We start from the raw sequence: 26,255 nt of genomic DNA on the forward strand, positions 1-26,255 counted from the left end.
CTGGCCTGCCAGGCTAAAGTTTTTATTTTTTATTTTTTATTAAATAAAAGAGTTATTAGTGCTATAAAATTAATTATATAATTTTCAAACACTTTTTTATTTTTTATTGTTATTCTTCTTTTAGTTACTAACTTTATTTATTTTGTTTTACAATTTTGTGTATATGCTCAAATTATGTGACATTTTTTAAAATAAAGATAGTTCTATTGACAAATATTATTTTAAACAATTTTATTGAAGTTAAAAATAAAAAAATAATAGTGAAAAAACTTATATTGTAATTTGATTATTTTTTATTAATTTTAATGACTTTTTTTTAAAAAAGTCAAGCAGACTAGCTTGTCGGCCCGTCAATCTGCTATATAAAGCAGAACAAACTAGCATTTTGAACTATCTTAGTTGGTGGGACGAGTCGGCCCGTCCTGTTTTATGGCGGGGGCAGGGCAGGTTAGGCGAGTCAGCCCGCTTTGCCGCTTTTCTATTCATCAAGATTTTTTAAGTTGTTAGCTCACTTCCGACCAAAAAAAAAAAGTTGCTAACTCACTTATTCACAGAAAACTATCAAAAATAGTACCCGCAAATTTATATAACTAACAAAAATAATCTTAAAAAATGCTAATGAGTAAGAACAAATAAGTTTTCAAAAGATTTAAAAACATAATAAAAAGACCTAAATATTAAATATATATACTAAAAAATGACTTTAAAGACCAAATTTTGATACAAATTTTTGTAATTATTATTAGAAAAATAAGATTATTGCATCTTTAAAATTTAGTAAATTGTCAAGTGTATTTTATTAAAAAAACTATTGTAAATGACCATATTTTTTTAAAAAATAAAAAATCTAAAAATCAAATTTTATTCTGAATTTGTTTGTACATCTAACTATTTATTTAAATGTTGTCACAGAAATTTAAATCAAATAAATAAGTCATTTGCTAAATATTAAAGTTTTTGTTATTTACAAAAAATATAATATTTTTTGTTCTTTTTATCGTATTTTTAAATTATTCAAACTGTTATTTTGTTGATAAAATCTTTTGAAGATCTTTTTGTTCATGGCTGAATTTTTTGATTACCAAATTGGTAGTTAATTCTTTACTTGAATGAGTATGCGGAGTTCAAATTTTGCCTTATATATATAGCAACTCATTACCTAACATTAAACCTTTAAATAGAATTTAAATTTGTAACGAATTAATTTAGTCTCTCTGGCTTAGAAAAACCATAAGAAATAAAAATGAAAAAAAAAAGATTTTTCAACTATGAACCAAAAAAAAAAAAAAATTCAACAATTACATGAAGAGCTTACAAATGAAATTGGAACATGAACTGATGAACAGTTTTTGCACTAAGAAATCAGTAATGAGAGTAACATGATGTAATCGATGTTAACATAATCTTTGCAATTGTTTCAATTCAATTCCCTACAAATGGCTACATGATACGCAACCAGTAGTGCTTGTTCTTTCAATATTGCAAATATTGCTAGTTTTGTTATTAATGCATGGCACTGACACATATCTATAAACCATACTTTCTTATAAAACTAGAAGTTATTTCTGACCCTAAAAAAATGATACACTGTTGTACCATTATCTTATCCTAAAATTATCACACCAGCAAATATAGATATCTATTTTCATCCACCACTTGAATAATTATACAAATCTTATCTAATTGTCAATACATTGAAATTAAACTAAAAAGAGAAAGTTAATTACAGTTAAAATTAAATATATCATTGTCAGACTCAGAGGAAGGTGAACAAAAAAATATATCAATTTTAATTCAAGATAAACTAAGCTGTTTCTAATGAGAACCTTGCATGTGAACAATTAGTTTTCTGTGATAATCTTCCACATACATTTTAAACATTAACTATTTAACTATTCTTGGTTGAATAATGTACATTATGACAAATTCACACCATGAATTTGCATTTCATTTCAACTTTTTAATCCACTTCCATAATGGCACAGAATATGGCACATGAAAACCATATTTCAAGTTCCATTATATACAGCACAATGAATGCACTAAACCCAATTCAACCACACTTTCTGTTTTGTCACATACAAAGGCTTGCTTAAAGCCAAAGCAATCATGAAAACTAAGGAACTAATCCAAAGCTATATATAGGGAAATGCAATTTGCATTTGCAATCACAATCACCTATACATTGACCTCTGGAGATGGGAAAATCCGTTTCGTGAGCCATTGGAAGGGTCTTAAAAGTTGAGCCCTTTTCTTGCGCCAGAACCAAATGGCCGCGTTGTAGTTTTCGTTGCGAATCTTCTTTGTGGCTGCTCTCCAATCGTACTTCTCCATCTCCAGACGAGCAGCTTGTCCCATGGTTTTTCTCAACTCGTGGTCGTACAAGAGAGGTTTTAGTTTGCTCAAACAGTCTTCTAGATCGCCCGGAGTGTAGAGATAGCCAATCTTGCCATCTTGGTCTTCAGGGATTATGTCTGGGACACCACCGGCACGTGCTCCCACGACCGGAATCCCTGAAGACATGGCCTCTAAGACAACCAGGCCGAGTGTCTCGGATTCCGAAGGCATCACAAAGACGTCTCCACTGGCGTAAGCTTGAGACAGTTCTTCCCCTCCTAACATTCCTGTGAATACTGCAGGCATGCCTTGAAACATTTTCTCCAGCTCCTCTCTGTTAAAAGGTGCAAAAGATTTCACATTTAGGCAAGAAAATTTTAGAGGGTAAATTTTTATTGGAGTAAGAATTAGTAAGAAACAATTTAATTTTTCAATTTGAGTCATATCTTAAAAAATTGCTTACAAGTTCAGGTTTTTCAAGCATTGATCAAATGTATTTTGTACAAAATGTCGCTCACATTTAATCAATGAAACTTATCTAATAAAAAGTGAGGTAGTTCAAGCATATAGAAAAGAAAGAGGGAGTGGAATTTTGATTAATGTGTAAAACATTTTGTATGCTTACATGAGATTTTGGTACAGGTACAACCTAACTAAAAATATTTTTAAAATATCATTTTCACAATGAAAGCAACTTCCACTTGTAGAAAGCTTTTGGATAGCGAAGAGGAAATCGAAGACATATCATAGTAAGTTACCTGTATGGTCCATCTCCTATAAAAGCAATTCTTGCTTCAGGAAGCCTATCCATGACACTGCCAAATCATGTGTTTCAAATGTCATATACAAATGTTCAAGTTTACAAACAAGGTGTATTATACATTATGGTGTGATGAACCGAAGAATTGACAAAGAAAGATAGGGGCATGTCAAAGTGAGCTGCCAGAAAGCATTTCTTGAAAAGGTTTTAGCAATCTTTCAGCATTAGTACAATGATGACAACCAAAGTTTTCACCACCCTTCAAGTTTGATTTTAAGATTTGATTGCGAAATATTGTATATAATTCCAAGTTCTTCTTTGGAGAATGTGATGTTTTTTACCTTTTGAGGAAATCTAGACTTTTCTCGACTCCAAGCCGTCCTACGTGAACTATCAAGGGCTTCTCAGGCTCACCATTGCTGCACAACACATGTTTAAGGATAAGATCAAACCTGATTATATTAAAAGAAACGCTGTTCAAATGAAAATTACAATAGGTTCACAAACCTCAGTCTTATTCGCATTTCATGGGACTTGAATTTCGGATGGAAACTTTCAGAATCGACACCCTTGTTCCAAAGGCGAATCTTGTTGGCTGGAAATTGGCAAATGATATAAGTCAGACACCAAGAATGGTGTACAAAGAAATGGTTACGCTCGACTATTGTTATTGATTGAGGAAAGCTGAAGACCAATCAACAATGGTGTTTGAGTTCACCTGCTGTTACTCTAGCTACTTCAAGATCTCTTGCAATGGCAGCCGACGGCACCAAAGTCAGGTCTGCAGCTCTGTGCAGAAACTCTACATAAAACAGAAACTCAACATTATTCTCACAAAAACATGTCACTGAGTATGACAACAGTGGAAAGAAGGAAGCATACATACTTATGACCCACCACATGGGTTGCACCAGCCAGCTAAAGGTGTATCTTGGAATGTATCTGAACAAAGAGAAATAAAAATAAAAATGATCAGCCATAAGAAATACTTGGTTTAATGTTCGAAAGCCTAACATCGTAGCATTGCAAAGGTGCAATGTTATTCAGGGTCTGCTTGGAACTTTGACTTTTGTGTACATTGCCTATTTTGATCTTTAATATTTTCTATTTTAAGATTGATTTATGAAGAAACAAAGTGAAAACAATAACTTCATGTTTTCTGTTTTCATTTTTCTCCTTCACAAAATCCTTAAAACAGAAACAGAGCAAGTCCTAAGTAAACATGTAACTTACACTGGTACATGGGTGTGATAAGACATGACAATGGGAACACTAAGAAGCTTTGCAATTGCAAGAGCACCGAACACCTGAAATTCAACCATTGTTAGTTATGGTAGGTTCTTTACTACAACTATATATCACTCATTTAAATGCAACAGTTATTAAAATGAGAAAAACCGGACACCAACCATTATTCCTGGTGACGATGCGTGTATTATGTCAGGCTTAAACTCGGCAACGGCTGATATTATTCTTGGACTAAGTGCCAAAGAGAGGGGTACCTTCTGATACCAAGGACAAGGGAAGCTGCATTTTTTTTCCAGGTTTAGAGTAAACTTGTTAGATAAAACAATGGCTGCAGCATTAACCATAACTTCAAAGAATTTATCATGAATTTTATCTAATTAGGAAATTTCTAATTTCTAAGGTCCAAATTGATATAAGCAATTTCAAATATAAGCAATTACTACAACTTAGAAACAATTTATATATGGTTAAAAGATTCAGAAATAACTGCACCAAAATATAAGCAGAGGTTAGAGATGGCCAAGAATAAAATCTGCTAAGAAACTAAACAAATCAATGTTAGCAACCTTCGCGATCCAATTAATTTTGCTCCATAAAATTCCTTGGGTACACCTTCATGTGTTGTCACAACCATTACCTATTACAAGAAGAAATGAAGACAAGCAATTAGTTTACAATGTTAGAATTTTTAGGATACATGACAGAATTTTCTCGTTTTTTTCTTCATAAAATCCTCAAACTAGAAAACATGAAAAAATGACAATAGAAACCAACCAGGCTTAAGATAACAGAGAAAGTTACCTCATCTCCCATTTCGCGAAGGTATTTTATAAAATTTTGAAACCGGTTTTTGTATCCTGAAACATACCTGCAAAATAGATAGAGCTCTCAATAAAAATCCAATTTAAAAGGAAGAGACATTGTTCTTTCTACAAGTAGTCTACACATGAATGATAATCACAATTTCCAAAGGTAATGTAATCTCAAATGTACTTAAATGCAGAGAGAACCTATAAATGAAGAGACATTCATTTATAATCAACATTTCCCGGAATTAATTCATAATTAATCTTTGATTCTCTCACCCCACAAGTACTTATTTACAAGTCCTAGAGGCAGCACTGCAGAACATATAGCTGAGATGCATTTTTCTTCTAATATTCCAAAACAGATTAGCACAAAATCCAGCTCAATTAAATCATAATTGAAACCATGAAGGTCAAATCCAATCTGATCTACATGAAAAAAAGAAAGCAAAAAAAACCTCAAAACAACCAAAGTCAACACTGGATCATAAAACAGAGCAAGTCAACTGTAGTGGAAAGAGAAAGTTAAAAACTTTAATGTCATCTGAACAGAGAAACAAAAGAGTTTTTTTTTTATTAAAAATTCACATGAAGGGTTTTGACGCCAAAGAAGAAAGTTGTTGGGCTGATGCAGTTGGAAGAAGATCTAAATTAAGCAATTAAGTTTGGTTAAAGCGACTAGTATAACAATGGGGAAGAGTTAGGAACAAAATCAAAAGAGGGAATGAATGACTCACGCAAATGGAGAAGGCTCAACGAAAAGTGCGATTCTTCTTGGCCTAGAATTGTTCTCAGGATCAAGCAAAGCAGACTCAGGAGGAGAATCTTCTTCTTCCTCAACAACCTGAAGCAAACTATCCCCAGCTATGGTCATTTTTTCGTTGGTAGCTCCAAGGTACGAACTTTTCCTTCTTCTCAGAGTGTTTGAGCCTTGAAAGGTGCAAAAATTCGATCTTTTGCAAATGGGTGTGATGGGTTTTGGTCCAAATGATTGGAGGAGAGAGAATCCGGCAGAAGCAAAACGAGGGTAGTATGAAGAAGAGGAAGAGGGAAAAGAGAAAGAAGAAGAATAAGTGGTGTTTGTGTCAGGTGAGAGAAAAGGAGGAGAGAGAGAGGGATTTATAGAAAGAGAAGTGGAAGTAGTGTTCATGATGATGGCAAATATGTGAAGGAGTATATAATCATAAAGTTACAGCCTTTGAAATGCGATCGATTATTGAATTGATTAATATGGTATTGTTTGTAAGGAAGAGAGAGTGGGTTTGTGTGTGTGAGAATGAATGAAGGAATCTAAGACACATGCAAAGGACTCTAACAATGGATATTCTCTTTATGATGGCGGGTGAGAGAGGAATCAAAAGGGGGAACTTTGAGCATATGCTATTTGCCTCTTTGGTCAAATGATTCAACCCTATTTCCCACATTTTACACAATAATTCAACTTGGAAAAAAAAATTTAACCAATTGTATCCAATTAAGTCTTGGAGTAACTCTAATCTATTTTTTTGGTATTAATTTTGATTTTTATAGTAATTGAATTAATTTTAAATTAAAATTTGTATTTAATATTATTTTTAAAATGATATTGATCAATAAAGAGATATGGGATTATTTTAAAGAAAGACTAATAAATGTTGTATTTGTATATCTATTAAGTTCATTAAATGAACATTCTAATTTTGTTATGTAACTTTGTTAAATTAAAATAAAATTAGGCATTGAAGTGATAAATTTTACGTTAAATTTTAAATTAATTTTTATGATATATAATCCCATAAATATTTATGTGATATTGTGTGAAATTCAAAATAAAATGAAACTAAAATTAAGCATTTGGGATATTCTTAAAGTAATCCTTTTAAATTGGTTGTATATACTAAAATAATACTTAAGATCTTAATGTATTAATTATGTCTTTAAAATTAATAAAAGTATATCATATTAATTTCTAAAAGTATGATAAATTTTTTGATAAAAAAAATATAATTGATGAATTTAAAATCTTGAAAACTATTTTAAATTTTAATACATGTTCATATTTTAAACAATCAATTTAGAACTTTAATTATATCTTTTATATATATTAGAGACAATCTTATAATTAGAAATCTTATAAAAGAAGTGAAGTTTTTCCCCCTCATATTAGTGCATATTCAAACTCCAATTTGATATCAATGGTTAAGGAAAAGGAATGTCAATCACGTCAATTAATTCTGTGTTGTATGAATGACTCGCCATTTGCTACAAATAGATAGAGTGTGAATATAAATTAACTGGATTTTTTTTTGTATACATTCTATTTAATAATACAAACAAATAGTATAGTAACATGTTATATAAAGTAAATTCATATTTTATTACACAGCTTGTTGGATCCTTTTGAGCGAGTGTGATAGTAAAAAACAGATGAATAAAAATAGTGAAGGAAAACATAAAAACAACAAATTAATAGAAAAATATTTTGAGGATCGTATGTCACAAAAATATTTAAATTTGCCACAACAAAGAAAAAATCTCATAAATGAATGTGAAAAACATAGTATGATGCAAAAATTAGATAAGAATGAATATGATTGATGTTGGAGAATTTGGAATATTAATTTGGTTAAGTAAAAAATTGAATAACTACTTTAACTAACATGTGAAATTTAAAGAATTATTTTGGCCATTTACTTAATTCATATATCTAAAATATAATGAGTTGTATTATATCAACAAAATATTTTTAAATTATAAAAATTTATCTTTGAGATATGATATAAACTTGTGCAATGTTATTATTAGAGAAAATTCCATTAGGGTTCATATATACCTTACTTAATAGCAGACGCTGTTATAAGTTGATATAATGTTGGGAAATTAAAATATTATGCAAACATAAAGTTTTCTTTTCCTTATTATCTTATATTGGATGAATATGTGTATTTGATCATAAAAACAATTAAAAAATCATTTCTTGTCTCTTTCAAGAAAACTATTGTCCAATAAACAAGCAATAATCAGATTTTGAATTTTGGTTGTTTTGTGTGTTCATTTTGGACTCTGATAAAGCTATCCAACTGAGACTTGGTGGTTGGTATAGAACGATATGGTTGTGTCTCCTATATAAGATTGGAAAGTTTTTAAATACATTCAAAAAACCAATATTTTAGTAATCTAACTAATATATATTATATATTTTTTATAATTTAAATTAACAGTCAAAATTATTGAAATATCAGTGTATTTAATATATTTGAAATTTTTTAGATAAAATGTGGTTCAATTTACAAAATATAAAATATTATTCTTTACATTTTAAATTGATGTAAATGAACACAAATTCTTTTTAAAATAAATAAATTTTCACCCCCTTAAGGATTACATTCTTCACTCATCTACACTTTTTTATTAAATTATATATATATATATATAGAGATAGAAAATGGACAAATAATAAATAGTAGAAAAATTTTTAAGAAAAAAATTATATATAAGATAGTTAAAAAAAATTTATGTGTCAATAATCTCATTATAAATATGATTCATAATAAAATATTATCATTTAATTTATGTGGCCAATCTCATTTAGTGAGATAAGATTTTATTGTAGACTTGTAATATATATATTAGTTACATTATTATCATTTATCAATACATACTAAACCAGTATAATTTAACATTTTAACATTTGGCTACAATTTAAAAAAGTGATAATATTTTTAAGGCTAGTACCAACCAGATATGGAGGAATATATATGGATTATACTACTCATGAATAATTATCATTAAAATTACCATTAGATCTTTCTCATTCTAATTACTGTCGGAATTATTGTAGAAAAATCCAACGATAATCACTCAAATTCATATTTAGAATTTAGTTATTGTTGGATTTAGTGATGGATCTAAAAAATTTATGTTAAAAGGACAAAAATAATACACATTATTATCAAAATATATATTAATTTAAATTAAAAAAATAAAAGTGCACATTAATTATTCGAATACAAAAAACTAAAAATTATATTAGCCGTTAATTTTCTTCTCTTTAAATCTTAAGAGACCGTTTAGATGCATGATAGAAAATGAAAAGAAAGAAAATAGGAGGAAAGTTCAAATTTTAAGAGACCGTTTAGATGCAAGATAGAAAATGAAAAAAAAAAGAAAATAGGAGGAAAAAAAATGAGAGGAAAGAAAATGGAAGAAAAAGTTAATTTTTTTTATGTTGTTTAGATGAAGAGAAAATAAATGAAAAGAAAATAGGAAGAAATTTTTTTTTTGTTTCAATGAAAGGAAAAATAAGAAAAGAGAAAATCATATCCAAGTGAAATTACATTAATACTTTTTTTATATTATATATAAATTATAATATACTAATGTATGTAAATTATTTTTTTAATAAAAGATAAATATGTAATTGTATCTTTTTTATTTTTTTTATCTATTTTCATCTCATGGGAGAAGAGAAAACATTTGGTTGTAAGTCATTTCACTTTTTTCATTTTCTCTTAGTTTTTTTTGTGATCCAAATGGAGAAATTTTTAATTTTTCACCCATTTTCTTTTTCTTTGTTTTCTTTCCCCCAAATTCCCTTGAAACAATCACTGCATAAAGGTACTTCTCTTTTTGTTTTCATATTTTGAAAATGTTGAATAATTGTTTCATTATCAACTTAATTGAATGTCTCTCTTTCTATATATGTAACCAAACAATCATGTTTTCTTATGTAGCGTTTGGTAGAGAGACAGAGACAGAAAGACTGAAACTGAGAGACAGAGACTAAGAGACATGAATTGAAACAAATCTCAGTATTCTGTTTGGTACAAAATGGGAGACAGGAATTGAAACAAGAACGAAACTCTAATTTAATTTGTACAAAGAGTAAAATTAAAATTAATTAATTGAAATGAAAGTATTTTAGGTATAAAATGTTATTAAAGTTTCAGTCTCTATCTCTAAAAATTTTAGTCCCCTGCGTCCCTACTTTTTGGAGGTACTGAAATACTGAAATTTTGGAGACAGAGACAGAAATTTTAGTACCAGTATCTGAACTAACAAACACGATACTGAGTCTCAGTCTCTCAGTCTCTGTCTCAGTACCTGAAAACAAACGCTACCTTAGTTGACAAGGATTTTTTTTGCAAATAAATTCATCTAACTTCATTTCTATCATTTTGATCATAATTTAAAATTTTGGGTCGTTGTCCAAGATCAACTACCAGGCTTTTCACATTGAATTCTAAGAACTTCTTTTTATTAGAAGAGAATAATGGAGTGACTTCAGATTCTAGTGGTAGCTTTCTTTTGAAATATTTTTTTATTAATATTTTTAAAAATAAAAAATATATATTTTAAATTAGTAAATTGATCAATTTACTTTAAAAATTTATATGCAACACAATTACATATAATAAAATAAAACGAAAGATAAACAAATAAATAATAAGGATTACTAAATTGATAATAAAATAAAATATATAAATTCACGAAGAGAATAAAAAAATAGATTAATACCTAAACTATAATTGTTTTAATTAAAATTTGTAATTGAAAATATCAAAAAGAGAAACAATGAAATTAAAAGATACATAGAGTCATAGAGAGTTATACAAAATAAAATAGAGAATTTAAAATTTACCTTTTTGATGAAGAGAAGATGACTACTAAATATGAACTAGAAAAAGAAGGTTAAAAATATGAAATTAAGAAGAGAGTTTAAGAGAATAAATGAGTGACAGCTGGAATTTAAAAATGGGAGAAAACTAAATTTAATTAAGTTAACTAATAGTAAAAATGATAAAAAGATAAAATGAATTTAGAATTTTAAATAATTGGGCTTAGTTTATTTGTAGTGGGATCATTTAAAATTTAGAATGAAGACATATTATATATGTATATTTTTTGTTTTAAAAAATGAAATCACAATGAGGGCAAGTGCCCCATGCCTCTGTGTAGGTCCGTGCCTGGTTGGATTGCATTTTTTAACGCAAAAATTATAGTGCCAAATCAAATTTAATGACGCCAAAATTGCTGTTGAAACTTTTGTGAAAAAACTCGACGATAAAATAACCTAAAGCCACTACAAGAAAAATAATTTTTAGCGGCCATTTATTTTGCTTTTAGCGGCAATAAAAATAGCCACTAATACATTTGCCGACAGTTAGACATTAGCCATCTTATACTTTGTCGCTAAAAGATTTTAGCAGCAATTATAACATTTGCCGGTAAAGACTTTTTTAGTGGCCGCAAAAAGTATATAACTTTTAGTAGTCATTTTCTTGACAATTTATATGGCCACCAAAAGTAATTTTAAAATTGCAATATTATTCACTTTTAGTGGCCATTACTATTGCCGTCAAAACCTATTTTACCGGCAATTTATATGGCCACTAAAAATAATTTTAAAATTGTAATGTTATTCACTTTTAGTTGTCATTACTATTGCCGCTAAAATTTTAAGACTTTTTTTTGTTATATTATACTCATTTTCTTAAAAGTAATGAATTATCTTTTTTTTTCTAGAATTTCAATTATTTTTGCCAATAATTATTATTATTATGCATAATAAATATATTGAAATTAATTACTACAAAATGAGATATTTCATTAAACTCAAAATATTGATACACAAATTTTTCTTGAAAAGTAATAAATCATGTTATAAATCTAAACAACAAAAAATGCTACAAGCCTATAACTATGTTACATCAATGTAGCAATACGAGTGTTAGCAATGATCTAAAGTTGCACCTTAAAAAGTAGCCTAGTTTTCGTTTTTAGCAATTGATCTAAGAATTTAAAAGTAAATGAGGAAGAAAAATCATGAATCATGAATATACTAAAGAATTCAAAACTATAAACCGTTGGCTACTATTCAAAGACTTGATAGCTTGGCATTATTTTTCACCTTGACACCAATGACACTGTTTTCTTAGCTTTGAAGTTAGTCTTTGCTCTTGCTAATTTGATGCTACAATTTTCTTCTTTTGAATTAACTGAATAGTTTTCGAAATGAAGTAGTACTTTGTTCAAATTGTAACTCTTTTTCTTCGTCCTAACTCATATTCGATTCTATGTTACATTTTGTTGGCCTTCTTCTCTTTGAACATATTCTTAGCTGCATCAACTAGAATCAATATTTTAAATTTTCACTATCCATTCCTTTTGTGAAACAGCTTTAAGATGTTTTCTACATAAAGATCAAAATAAATAAAATTAAGTGTTCCATATGAAGATCAAAATACACTACTTGTAATAGATGTAGAACTTACAAATCTTTCCCTCTTAAAAGTTTGCCAATTTGAAAAGTTCAAAACCTGTAGCCACGAGGGTCCCTTAATATTTTTTTTTTTTAACTAGAAGAAGCTTCAAAACACTATACATAAAGAAACAATTACTTTCCTAAAACTAAATAATTATTTAATATATGGACATTATTAATATTACACTCCCTCCATCCCATATATATAACCAAAAGTTTGTCCATCAATATTTGTCATTTGATTAGATTAAGGATGTTTTATATCCTTTTTAGTCTGATTTTTAAAGCTTTATAGACTCGGGTCTATAATCATAGGCTTCCCTCTCTTATTACTGAAAAAAAAGGGTATTAACAAAAAAAAAAGCCAAAAAAAGTTAGAATAATTTAGAAACAAACCATAAAACTCTAATAAATCAACAATGCTAGTTACATTTTCCAACCCAAGCGACTACTACATATACAAAATTGATATTCCTTGGTACTTCACTAAAAGCTTGGATCAGATCTGAAAAAAATAAAAATTCAAAGTAATCACCAACATATACAAAACAACAATAGCAAAAAGGGTTAAGAGTAAGGAGTATAATTATGCAAATCATACTTATAAAACAACAAAAAAAACATAAAATTTGATACAGCATTTTAATTAAAGCCACTACCATACCATCTTGTGCTACCAACGGATAATTATAAGTACTAAGATTAATAAACCAATCACAGTGACAAATCCTAAGAAGTATTGTCATGACATAAAGGGTTATTGCAAGCATTCCCAACCAGCAGTATCATTAATCACAAAAAATTAAGAATACAATATTATTATCTACAATTTAATCATATTTTGTATCATACCACTCTAACAAATATTGAGAAGGCAAAAACGTAGCTAATCCAAGCTGGATCACCATTTTGCATAGACTGCAGATAATTAATAGGACACATCAAATGATAGAGAACTGTTAGAACAAAATAATAATGGAGAATTTGTTAGAGTACTATAACTTGTACTAGAGGCAGTTAACAGTGAGTTCAGTAAAATAGTAACTGACCTCTAGCAGCTGATTCAATACTAGTAGTCCTAAAAATTGGGAGAGATAATTTTCAATCTACGTATTGTAAACAGATTAACAAAGATATTAAAATTGACAATGCATTTTGACATATAACAAAGTTTAACACACGTAAATAAAGAAAGCGACCAAGTGCAATGATTATATAAACAGAAGCGATAGAATATTACCTTCCAAAATCATTGTTAAGCTATTAGGTAGAGACACATGAAGATGATTCCAACTAATTGCAAATGGAGAAGACTTGTGTTGTCTGCCTACGTAAAAAAAGTTATCAAGTTCAGATAACCACAGAATGATTCCAACTAACTGCAAACACAAATTAAATTTGGACCATCTTACCACTGCAACTGCCGCTCCTCCCTCCCTAGTTATATCTCCCTTAGCAAATTAATCACAATGCATGAAGTTAAACATTTCAAAAGGATATATAGAAAACTACTGAGTGATAACCAAGTAAAATTGATACAAAATAATAAGAAAATCTTGTGTCCCAGATAGGTATTGATTTAATTTACTTATCTTCTATCATCTATGATAAATAATCTAAACTCATCATAGAAAAATGCTACTAACAGAACTATTATCATGAATACGCCAAAAGAAAAAAATCACTAATCAAACGCTGTTTTCTTTCTATACACACAAATACATGCAGCACACAAAAAAAGCTCAACAACAACAAATCAAAGCCCATAACTCATTCAAACCGATCGTGTACAATAAATTATGGAAGCATAACAATGAATCAAAATTAAGATTGAAAAGGAACGTTAAAAAGGATAATAGTGATAACAATACCAATGATTGTCTTCTCTACGAAACCCAGAATGCTTTCCAGCTGGAGCCATATCTAAAGGACCCATCATTTTCTTTTTTCTCTCTCTAATTATAATCTCTACCAACCCAACAACAACATTCTGCTGCTATTGCCAAAAAAACCGATCTGGAAAAAAAATAAAAAAGGAATAATAAGAAAATGAGCGATGAAGAAAAGAAGAAAAAGAATGGATATAATGAATGGATGAGTCAAATGAAGAAGGTGTTAGTCCTAACTTCTCATTTAGCAAATTCAATTTACATCATAATCACTTATTTGATTGTAGATCAATCCACAACAAGGGTAACTTGACTGTTTTCTCCCTCTTTTTCTTGTAAAGATTCTAGTTATTTTCTTCTGACTAGGGACAACAGTGCTTCTAGCTTTTCTTTTCTTTTTTTGTTACAAATAAACAAAACGGCGTCGTTTTATTCAAACTGGCTAGTAACCAATTCGGTCCAACCTGCCGATTCTTGGTCGATTTGGCAATTTTCTCTCCAACAATTATAGGTAGCGGACCGAACTGCTTTTATTGTTGGTTTCGGTTAAATTGGTTCGACTAGCTGATCCGGTCCGATTTTCAGAAACATGCCTTCAGCTGATAGGCCAATATTCCCTTGCCCTTTTAATTCCTAAATAGTACAAGACTTGCTACAAGTTCCAGTTTTGTGGACAACATACAATTCCATGTAATCCTCTTTCATTCCAATTTTGGCTCCATTACATTCTTGTCTGTTTGAAGCATCTTCAAGCCTTCTTCTGTGCTCTCTGTTGGAGACTTGTACAACATCATTGCAATGTTTTTTCCTATATAATCTTGCTTTTTTACAATCTCAACAGCCTCAAACTTGCTCCATCTATCTTCGTCACAATAATCAACAATGCTCACCTCGCCACCCACATAATGTAGGGGTTCTCCATCAAACCCGAACCTCCTACCATGATATATCTTCACGCTAAAATAATTCATTTTTTGGTTCAACTTGTCAAATATGTCATTCAAAGGGTTATTAGACTCGGCAACACTCAAACGTTGATCACTCTAACACATTAGAGCAAAAAAAAAACATTCAGAAGTTTCTCTAACACAAAACAAATGGACCTAGCACACATATTAAACAATCATTAAAAGACACAACCTTCAAACGAAAACAACCATTTAAACACTAACCAACTAGGTACAGAGAGTACTATACATACTTTCAGTTGTCGCTCTCCAACATGCAAAGTCTTTCTATTTTACTCCACAATGACGATTCCACCAATAATCGAGCACCAATGTGATGTATCGGCCTTCGATTACATAACGATCATCATCGATTGATAGATTTTTTTTCGTGTAGAATAAGAAAAAAGAGGAAGTGTCACATTAGAATGAGCTTTGTCTTTCAACGGGGGAATAACTAAAATTGCTCTAACTACATATGTTGAAAAAAGCCACATAGGTTGCACCAGTAACTATTGACTATCAGAGTTAATGGTAGAACTACATTGACACTATTTTAAATTATTTGGGATTAAAATAGGATATTTAAAATATTAGGAATCAACTTAGGATTTTGGCCAAATGATATATCATGAATTTGAGTTAAAGTTAAGGTTTTAGGATTGTGAATCATTTATATTTATGCATGGAAATTGGCTGTATGTTGCTCTCTATTCTATGTTAATGAAAGAATATTTCAAGAAAAACAAAGTTCATATTATATTGTATCTTTGCTTTTTACTCATAATGTCTCAATTGCTTGTCATTTGGTATTTTTTTGAGTACTTAATTATTGGTTATTATAATAACTGTCTATATATGAATATTTGCTAAGGTTTACTTCTTAGTGATTTGTAACATTATTTAAAAATGAATCTCACCTTTTATGTGCCAACTAATTATTAAATTAATAGTATTTAGTAATCACTGATTAGATACGAACATTATTCCTAAGTCATGATTTTCCAAGTTACATTATCCTTGTATGTTGCTTTTTATTTTGGCTAGTGTACAATGATAGCACATAATTCAAACTTGGAAGGGAAGTGAAAAATGAATTCGAATAAAGAAAAAGGAGTTTGACTCAGAAGGAAATTCAACATATCAAAATAATGGTTGTGAATATTTTTTACTGTTGCTGTGGATGAATACTTCCCTTATTTTGCTGCATATATACTGCATCATCAAAAGCATTTTTGCTTTGTTCTAACATGTTTATTTCTTTTGCGTGCAGGAAGACATGATGTGATGAAGAAAATATGTTCCATACGAATATCACATGGGATGGGTCTTACAATGACCTTAGTTATGTAAATGTAATATTTTGATGTGTTCTGCACTTTTTGAGATATTACATGTAATTGGAAAAATTACACTCTATTTTGATTCGTGTTGTTTAGACTAAAAATTAAACATATCTATCTTATAATGAAACTTTTATGATTGAGATTTCTTGAATTTATTATTTTTAGATTTATTTTGTGATTATCATCATTTTGGGATGTGATTATAATTTAAAAAAAAATTAAATCTCATAAACAACAACAGGCTATAGTCACGGTTTTAAGGAGGGGTGACCATAGAAGCAATGGCCATGGTGAAAAACTGTGACCACAGATAAGGCTATGGTCATGGTTTTAAGGAGAGTGACCATAGAGGCTATGGCCACGGCAAAAATCGTGACCATAGATAAAGCTATGATCACGGTTTTAAGGAGGAGCAACCATAGAGGTTATGGCCACGGTAAAAACCGTGACCATATAAAAGGCTATGGTCACAGTTTTAAGGAGGGTGACCATAGAGGCTATAGTCACGGTTTTAAGTGGGGTGACCATAGAAACTATGGTCACGGTGAAAAAACGTCTAAAGTGTCAGATTTTGAAAATTGAAACTGTGACCATAGATAAAAAAATCGTGACCATAAACCTATGGCCAGGAGAGAATAGGCCACAGTAAAAAACTGTAATTATAGATTCAAAACTGTGACTATAGATCTATGGTCACCTTTTTTACTAGCTGACTATAGACTTTTTTTTGTAGTGGTTGGAATCAAATATAGTATTTTACTCTATTATATTTTATATCAATAATTTAGATTTAGAATTTAAAATTTAAAGATTAAGATTTAAACTTAAGAATTTAGAATTTTAGGATTTAAAATTTATAATTTAAAATTTAAAATTTAAAATTTTGAATGTAAAATTTAGACTTTAAAATTTAAAAGGCATTGCCCTCCTTTCTTTTTTTGAAACATATTAATATTTGCCCAGTAACATTTTTTTTTAATTATTTTAGACTTACGAATACATACACCACGGTCTGATCTGTAGAATTTGTACACTGAATTTTTAAAAGTTAATCAACTTTACTTGTAATATTGGTAGGCAATTAGCATAAAAAGGTAAAAAACTACACAAAGGAAAAACTATAGGGTTAATAAACGTTTTTTTCCCCTCGGGAGAAACACTTTTTATTACTTCTACTATACCTTATATTTTTTTATAAGTAGGCAATATTATAATGCACATTATTATAATAATAATTTCTCTAGTTCGTTGCAAATATGGCAAAATTTCATTACGTGGCAATAAGCAAAGAATAAGAAACCTGACGAAATTAAAGGGTTTAGGGTTTAGACAGCCATCAGAGAACACAACAACTACTGAGTCTTTCTCGTACGTATTCATGACGAATTAAAGTGCACTTGGCTTATATCCTTTCCTCACCAAACACACGTGATATAATAGTTTGATCTCGTTTATATTCTCTGCATTGGAGTTAAAGACAACAAGGGAATGTCTTTGGTGGGGAAAGTATATTCATGACCTTAAAAGACCATGCAACAAGATTCCAAATGAAGGGTTGGGATGGTTGCCCACTTGCCGTACAATAATTGTTAAAAATGTCAATTTTGACCCAAAATTAAATGTATTTGTAAATCTCGCTAAGATCACTTGGTCTTCTTCTCAGCCTTCATAGAAATGCAGTAATCGATGCCATCAGAACCACAACTCCACCGGGAAATATCAACAATCTTTTCATCTTAAATGGAAAATCTGCTTGGTCGTTGCTCCATAGTTATTTCTTGCTACCATTTCAAAGTTTGAATCCCAATTCATTTAAATACGGTAAATGCAAGAAATTAAAGACACACAAACTCAAACACACTGCTTGTTTTTGTTGTAACTTCACTTCTTCCTTCTTTCTCTCTCTCTGAACTTTTTTGCTTCGATCTCAATTTCAGTCACAGGAGTTAGAATTTGATCTTTTCTCATTCATGGGGTTGTGAATTTACTAAAAAAGTGTCAAACTTTGATCACCGTTTCTCTCTAAAACCATGGTTGGTGTTCATCTTCATCGGATCAAAGCTTGCAACTTTCTCCCCTTCTTCTGCACAATGATGATGATCACAGTGTGTTACATTATGCTACAAACCCAAATGATCTCAAAATTCTGAATGATTTCAAAAAAGAAGGAGAAGTGGGTGGTGTTGTGGAATGAGGTGGAGGAGCCAGCAATGACGAAGTGGAAAGGGATGTTCTCAAGGCAGTGCTTGAGGATGGAGAAGACGACGGCCATGGAAACGGAGGTTGCTGGCATCAACATGTGCACAATATCCGAGCACTTATCTTCTTCAGTTTTTTAATTAATTAAATTAATATTATAAATTCACCCCTATAATTTTTTATAATTTTAAACTATACCTGGTGCTTAGAGGTCATGAATATACTTTCCCCACCATAGAAAGCTCCAGACAACAATAAGTTCTACCGCAAGATGGTTGGAATCAAGGGGAAGAAGTGGACCAACTCGAGTGACCAGGTGCAAAGCTAAACAATATTTATTAAGGGGACTAATATTTTTTTTAACTTTTTATTTTAACAAAAAAATTAAAAGTAACTTTATATATAATTTTAATTAAAAATAACAACTAAAACTTAAAATTTACTTTGTATAAGATAACTGAATATATTATATATTAAAATAATTAAACACAAATATCTCAAAACTAATTTCAAATATTGTAAATATAAGTTGTTACATACTTGTTTTTAGAATCTTCAAATACTATTCAATTTTTTTTAGACGTTTCCTGCAAAATTATTAAAAAAATGTATTATACTTTAACCTTCATGTAAATAATTTAAATCACAATCATAACTTATGCAATAAAAAAATTAGTAACAATATTATTAGAACTGAAATAAATTAAAATTTACAACTTGCATAGACAATTGAGCTCGACGTTTTTTCCTTGATTCAAAGTCATCTATTATTGAATCTGTACTGAAAGTAGTTGCAATTTCTTTCTCAATGTAAATGATTAAATTATCTACAAAAAATTCGTCTGTCATTTTACTCCGAAATCTTGTTTTAACAATTTTCATTGCCGAGAAAACTCTTTCTGTTGTTGCTGTACATACTGGAAGAGTCAAGACATTGCGAATCAGTCTATCAACCAAATGATAAGTTCTTGATTTTCCTGTTTCCTTCAATCTTTGATATAACTCAGAAAGTGTCCCAACATCTTTTAGATGATTCGGTATATCAAATGCATAATGTTGCAATTGAGCATTCAAGAGAATCATTTCATGATCAGAAAAATCTGAAGGATAAAACTTTTCAGCTAACTTGCATATATTTTGAATATTAAACAACTTAAAATTGTCTTTAGGGTCTAAAACAGTACTTAAAGTCAAAAGCTCCATGGTTTCCTCATTGAATCTACTATTTAACTCTTGAATTTGAGAGTCAATTGCTGCCAGAAACACATCAACTCGATAATGATGCTCGATTGTTATCTTTGGTTGACGAGATCGACCTCTTCCAACCGTGTATTGTGTACTCATATTGTAACACCCTAATATTCAAATCCTTATGCTCGAGTCATAAGTCAATGATATTACGGTGGTACGACTCTCGGGTGGATTTCTAATACATAAATATAGGTAATTTCGAAAGGAGTATTAATCGAGAAGCCTGAAAGGAGTAGAAATAAAATCGCAAAGACGTATCACTCACGTTTCGACAACGAAAAGATAAAACGTGAAGCCGAAAGCGATATACGGATAAGGCATAAAGGAGATTAAGAGATAGATAACAGATAGATATATGTAACATAAGTAAATAGCCGCTAGTCGCGACCCGCGAAGTTTAGGCCGGCTAGGGTACAATATGAAAGTAGTTGACAACAGTACATCCTAATCTCTCCCAAAGGAAACATAAGAGCCTCTATAGGCAAGTTCCAAAAGAGTTCAATACATAATATAATCTTTTCAAAACGAAGATGGAGAGATTCTAAGCAAAACACAAAGTGGAGAAAATAAAGATCTTCGCCGTCTCTCAGACGTACCACAGCTCACTTCTGAGCACTTGGACCTGTATCTGAAAAACAAGAGATATGTACGGAATGAGAACCCCGGGCCCATGGGTTCCCAGTACGGTAAAAGTGCCAAATAAATACAATGCACTGCAATAAAAACTCACTAAGCATCCTAAACTCCTTTTCACCAAGTATCCAGCCTAGATTCTCACTAATCCATAAATAGGCATCTGACGTAAGGGGATACTAAATCTAGTTCATATTACACATGTTTTCCCAATCCGCTGATTCTTTCGCGAATCAGACTCGGAATCATAAGCAAAATCATTACCAGTTGCTCTGCCTCAGCAGCTCTATATCAATACATCATACCCTCGCCTGGAGCTAGTGAAATCACATCACTGCGTCTACCCAGGGAGCCCAAATGATCTCATTCAAAATCATCATCATTATGCAATCGCATTATCAATTCATCTCATCAAGAACAGCCCCAACATCCACCAACACCATCATGAGGGATCTCTCAGTTGTACAAACACAAGCAATACAGACAAGTAAGACATAAATAAGGTACAAGTAGAACAAGTAGCACATAATCAAGTAACATAGCATATATAATGTAGAAATTCAAAACAAATAGGCAAACCCAAACAATTCAACATATGCAAATGATGTATGCCTGCCCTATGGCTGATGATATCATCTGTCGGTTATATAGCCAACCCGACACGTCCTGGTAGCTAACCATGGACAGAAACACCCCTCGCGGAGCAAGTAGGTTTGAGCTACAACCCCCTTGCTACTACCCGCTCCGCCCAGAGCCAGTGGAATAACCACTACTGCGGCTACTACCCAGGCGGGTGTTTAACAGCTCAACCTGGAGCCAGTGGAACAACCACTACTGCGGCTACTACCCAGGCGTCACAATCTCTGACCTGGAGCAAGTGGGACAAACCACAACCCTTGCTACTGCCCAGGTATCTCAAGCATTAACCCGGAGCAAGCGGGACGAACCACAACCCTTGCTACTGCCCAGGTATCTCAAGCACTAACCCGGAGCAAGCGGGACGAACCACAACCCTTGCTACTGCCCAGGTATCTCAAGCATATATTCATTCAATCTCAATTCATATTATCAATCCTCATTGTTATCAAATCTCAAACATTAACCTGGAGCAAGTGGGACGAACCCCAACCCTTACTACTACCCAGGTATCAGAGTTACATTCATTCAAAACTCCATGATTAACTCATTTATCATAAACATCATTTTTCGTCTCACACCCGGAGCAAGTGGACTAGCCACTGCTACTACCCAGGGAAACTCGCATCTCAGATAGTGGAAGTGCAAATCACAATTATCAATAATTCAGCATAAACATGCATGAATTCTCATCCATGGATCAACATCCATATCAGCCATCCGGCTCGCGGTTAAATCCATAACCAGCCAATATTCATAGCATACACAGCTATTTCGGCTCACGGTTCAATCCAGAACCAGCCAATTTATAAACAATTACGGCCCTTCGGCCAATGGCATAACAAGCACTTCCACCACCATCCTCCACATCTCACATAATCATCAATGATCCTCATTGATTATTCATTTTCCCCTTGCTTCACTCGCAAGTTACCTCATTCACTAGCCCTTTCTAATAGCTAGGCATATCATAACGATTTAGGATATAAGTGGTGAGATCGGAGGCTTAGAAGTATGAGATTTGGCTTTTAAAACTCAAATATCAACTTTGGCATGAAAACAATGCCACGCGTACGCGCACTCTACGCGCACGCGTGGATGTCCTTAAAAACTCATCGACGCGCAAGCGTCATGCACGCTAACGCGTGGATTAAAAAGTTACCAAATCGACGCGCACGCGTCAACCACGCGTACGCGTGGATACTCTCGTGCCCCAGGCACAAAGCTGGCACAGTTCTGGCACAACTCTCTGGAAAATGGCTGGGCATTGGGTGCAGCACTATCGGCGCGCCCGCGCACATCACGCGCACGCGTGGATGGCGTTTTCTGGAAGATCGGCGCGTACGCGCCAAGTGCGCCCACGCGCAAGGGGTTATTCTGCTAAAAATTTTCTAAGTTAAAAATTGCAGAATTCACAAATTCAACCCCCAATCTTCCGACGGACATAACTTCCTCATTTTAAATCGTTTTTCACCCGTTCTTCGAACGGCATGGACATCCCGGATCCAATTTCATTTCTAAACAGATTTGGCACAAAACAAAGATCCGTAGTCCAAGTTATGTCTCGTCAAAGTATGCCCAAAAACCATATTTTCATATAAAACCACAAAGTGCCATTTTCAAAACAAGCCATTTTCAACTCTTTTCAAAATCAACTAAAACATGCCAATTTCAACCCTTTTTGAAACCAATCAAAATACACCAAAATCAACATCAAGCCTCCTCAACTCATACATTAACACTTTACCACGAATCACAAACCGCCATATAACCATCTTTACCCATTTCAAACAAATGGCTAAATTACAAACATATCAACATGTCATACATCCTTCCTCATCCCAATTTCCAACAATAATATTTCGATTCAACCATCATTATACATGATCAATATCATACCCACTAACACGTGGTTTCATCCCCAAATCAACCTCAACCATTTCTCAAGCATATATCACAACATACATATCTCTCATGCATTAACATACCATCAAGGCATCAATAATCATACTCACATATATGATCACATAATATATCTCAACCAAAATCAAACATACCTCATCTACACTATTTCACCCAAAATTTACCAATTTCCACACTTCAACTCCTCAAACCTCATTATTCAATAACCAACCCAATCATTCATATATTCATTATATGAAATTCATCCAATCACTTGTGTCATCATACAATGCACACATCAACTTACCTTCCTTACCTCTTTCCGGCCTCCGGCCCAAAATATACGGCCTCCGGCCCAATTTCACAATTTAAATGCATAAATCACAAATCAATACTCATTATCCAATACTTCAAATTTCAATACACCAAGCATACAAGGCCACACAATTCTCAACCCAATCATCAATTCACATTACATACCAACTATGCATATTAGCATCAACCAGTTACACAATCCAAACTTAATCCTAGGGGCATCTAGCCTAGGAATTCTCATCACACACACGGTACTTAAATGAAACTTAAACCGTACCTCTTGTAGCAAAATCAATTGAGCCTCTTCTTTGGAAGTCTCCACCAACCTTAGCCCTAAGCCTCACCAAAGCTCCTCAAGCAACACCAATCTCCCAATTGTGCACCAAAACCATCAAATGCACTAACATAACCAATGTCACATACATACATCAACCTAGGGCTCATAAAAATCACAAATCACAAGGGTTTGAGCACTTCTTACCTCAGCCCATATGAAGTAGGGATAGAACCCACTTAGAATCCATGTTGGAGTATCCCTAAACACCCAAAATCACAAGATTTCAACACTAACTTCCCAAAAACGTGTAACAGTGGGGAATTTCGAAAACTGGGCAGTGATGAATGGAATACTCACCACAAAACTTAGATAGAAATGTAGAGGATGAGAAGAGCGACGCGTGGCCGCAAACGGCTCGTCAATCGGAGCTCCGTAGCTCAAGTTATGGTGGTTTGAAGATCAAAGAGAGTTAGGTTTTCTCTCTTCTCTTCCCTCTTCTCAATTTCAGCGCCCCAACCCTCTTTTAGGGTAAAAATGAGCTGAAATGCTCATAACTAATGCTTATATATGTTGGGTCTTGGGCCCACTTAGGCCCAGTTCACTTATTTTTGTCCGTTGGCCCAATTTTGGACCAAAACCTTTAACACTAGCGCTCTAAACCGCACTTCAAATATTTCTACTTCCTCTAATTATAATTCCTCATTTCTTAATCTTATTTACTCATAATCAACTTTCTCAGCTGCAGTACCAGACAGGTCTCAGCCGGTACTGCCGGTCAAAATTTCACTGCGCGCTTTTACGCAGAAGACTATGTCTTCTGACTCGGAAAAATTCACTGAATCCAAATATCATATTGAAATCATCAAATTCCAATTGCCAAATCTTCCAACCATATTCGCTCCTACTTACTCATTATTTAATTAATTTCGGTTAGACCGGGTATTACACATATCAGGGATGTCAATTTCATGTTTCTCACAAAACTTCTTAACAATCTCAAGTAAATTGCACCAACCATTATCCCTCAATTTTTGAAGAAGTAGTTTTGATGTGGAAACAACATGCATTGCATTGAAAATATCTTGAGATTTTTGTTGTAATGCTTGGCACAAAATATTAGTAATCCCCATAATTTCCTTCATCAAATGTAACGAAAAAATAAATTCCAACGAGGATAGCACTTTGTTGACACCATAAGCCTCACTTCTTTGAATAGAAGTTGTACCATCATCAATAATGTTATTAAGAACGGTTTGAGTAGCTGCAAATATTCTTATCAAGCTACAAACAGAATGAAAGTGAGAACTCCATCTTGTATCTCCAGCTCTTTGTAAAGTGCCCATTTGATTTGCACCTTGACCTGTTTTTAGCTCATCATTGGCAACCAATTTTGTATTTTCAATTTCTTGAGCTTTTTGTAGTTGATCATGTCGTTTGCAAGATGCACCAACAATATTGACAATAGCAGTCAATTGTGTGAAAAACTCATGAATTTGAAGAACTTCCCTTGAAGCAGCCACTAGTGCTAACTGTAATCTATGAGCAAAACAATGGACATAATATGCTTGTCGGCAATCATTGAGAAATAAAGCTTGTAAACCATTCCATTCCCCTCTCATATTGCTAGCACCATCATACCCTTGATCTCGAATATTTTCAATTTGGAGATTATAAATAGAAAGCACGGACACCAACTCTTTTTTCAAAGTCAAGGCACTAGTATCACTAACATGTACAAGATCAAAGAAGCGTTCACGAATAAAACCATCCACATCAACAAATCTCAAAACAATAGTCATTTGCTCTTTTTTAGATTCATCACAAGCTTCATCAATGATAATATAAAATTTGGCATCTCCAATATCCTTTCTATTTGAGTTTCTTACCATTGTAGCAAGAACATGTAGAATTTCTTTCTAAACATCACTTGAAGTATATTTAGCAAATCTAGGAGTATTTTCCGAAACAAGCTTCTGAACACTACTATTGTAAGAACCCAAAAATTTTAACAATTCAATAAAGTTACCTCGATTATCTGAACTCGAGCTTTCATCATGGCCTCTATAAGCGCAACCTTGAAAAGTCAACCATCTAATACTTGCTCCAAGTCTACGTTGATTATTCTCAATTTTCTCTGATGTTTGTCGTTTCATAAGTGTATCAACATGTTGTGATTGCTTCATCAAATCATCACATAATTTCGTTGCCCTATGATGGAACGAATTGGGGCCTTTGCCAATGTGATTCAAAAGAGGACAATCTTTTTCACTATTTACCTTCTTCCAATTCTTGAAGCCGTTTTCAATGAAAGCATTTGAATCTCTATTGATTGAAGATTCCATAGCAAATAGGTAGCTTGGTAAACAATATACAGCATCATCTTCAATAAAATACTCTAACTATGAAGGATATAATTCAAACCAATAAGCTTGAAAACGATGACGATGACTTGTATCGCTTGAGAAT

General features: G+C 32.1%; 2 protein-coding genes across 2 annotated transcripts; both read right to left on the reverse strand.

Annotated features, from left to right (window-relative positions):
• Positions 1-1,767: 1,767 nt before the first annotated feature.
• LOC130961104 (sulfoquinovosyl transferase SQD2) lies at positions 1,768-6,437 on the reverse strand. Its single transcript, XM_057886783.1, has 11 exons — positions 5,889-6,437; positions 5,147-5,213; positions 4,912-4,982; positions 4,507-4,624; positions 4,331-4,404; positions 3,984-4,039; positions 3,816-3,899; positions 3,605-3,692; positions 3,439-3,516; positions 3,096-3,152; positions 1,768-2,671 (listed from the first exon to the last, which is right to left on the reverse strand). The coding sequence occupies exons 1-11, from the start codon at positions 6,299-6,301 to the stop codon at positions 2,179-2,181; spliced, it is 1,599 nt and encodes a 532-aa protein (XP_057742766.1). The 5' UTR covers positions 6,302-6,437; the 3' UTR covers positions 1,768-2,178.
• Positions 6,438-18,585: 12,148 nt separating this feature from the next.
• On the reverse strand, positions 18,586-25,678 carry LOC130963275 (uncharacterized). The gene is made up of 3 exons (XM_057889405.1): positions 24,736-25,678; positions 19,694-20,130; positions 18,586-18,696 (listed from the first exon to the last, which is right to left on the reverse strand). The coding sequence occupies exons 1-3, from the start codon at positions 25,676-25,678 to the stop codon at positions 18,586-18,588; spliced, it is 1,491 nt and encodes a 496-aa protein (XP_057745388.1).
• Between the last annotated feature and the right edge of the window lie 577 nt (positions 25,679-26,255).

This window comes from Arachis stenosperma, chromosome 2 (assembly GCF_014773155.1).
Source record: "Arachis stenosperma cultivar V10309 chromosome 2, arast.V10309.gnm1.PFL2, whole genome shotgun sequence".
Classification (NCBI taxonomy): domain Eukaryota; kingdom Viridiplantae; phylum Streptophyta; class Magnoliopsida; order Fabales; family Fabaceae; genus Arachis; species Arachis stenosperma.

Bases quoted from the DNA above. Each gene is read 5' to 3' on its own strand.
- LOC130963275 (XM_057889405.1), bottom strand. From the start codon at position 25,678: ATGGTAAGAAACTCAAATAGAAAGGATATTGGAGATGCCAAATTTTAT. The intron at 20,131-24,735 runs GTAATACCCGGT...TTTGAATATTAG, and splicing joins AATTGACATCCCTGATATGT to GGTGTTACAATATGAGTACA. The intron at 18,697-19,693 runs GTATGTACAGCA...TTGGGTTTGTAG, and splicing joins GCAATGTCTTGACTCTTCCA to CATAATGTAACACACTGTGA.
- LOC130961104 (XM_057886783.1), bottom strand. From the start codon at position 6,301: ATGAACACTACTTCCACTTCTCTTTCTATAAATCCCTCTCTCTCTCCT. The intron at 3,900-3,983 runs GTATGTATGCTT...TGTTTTATGTAG, and splicing joins ACCCATGTGGTGGGTCATAA to AGTTTCTGCACAGAGCTGCA. The intron at 3,153-3,438 runs GTAAAAAACATC...ATGATTTGGCAG, and splicing joins AGTCTAGATTTCCTCAAAAG to TGTCATGGATAGGCTTCCTG.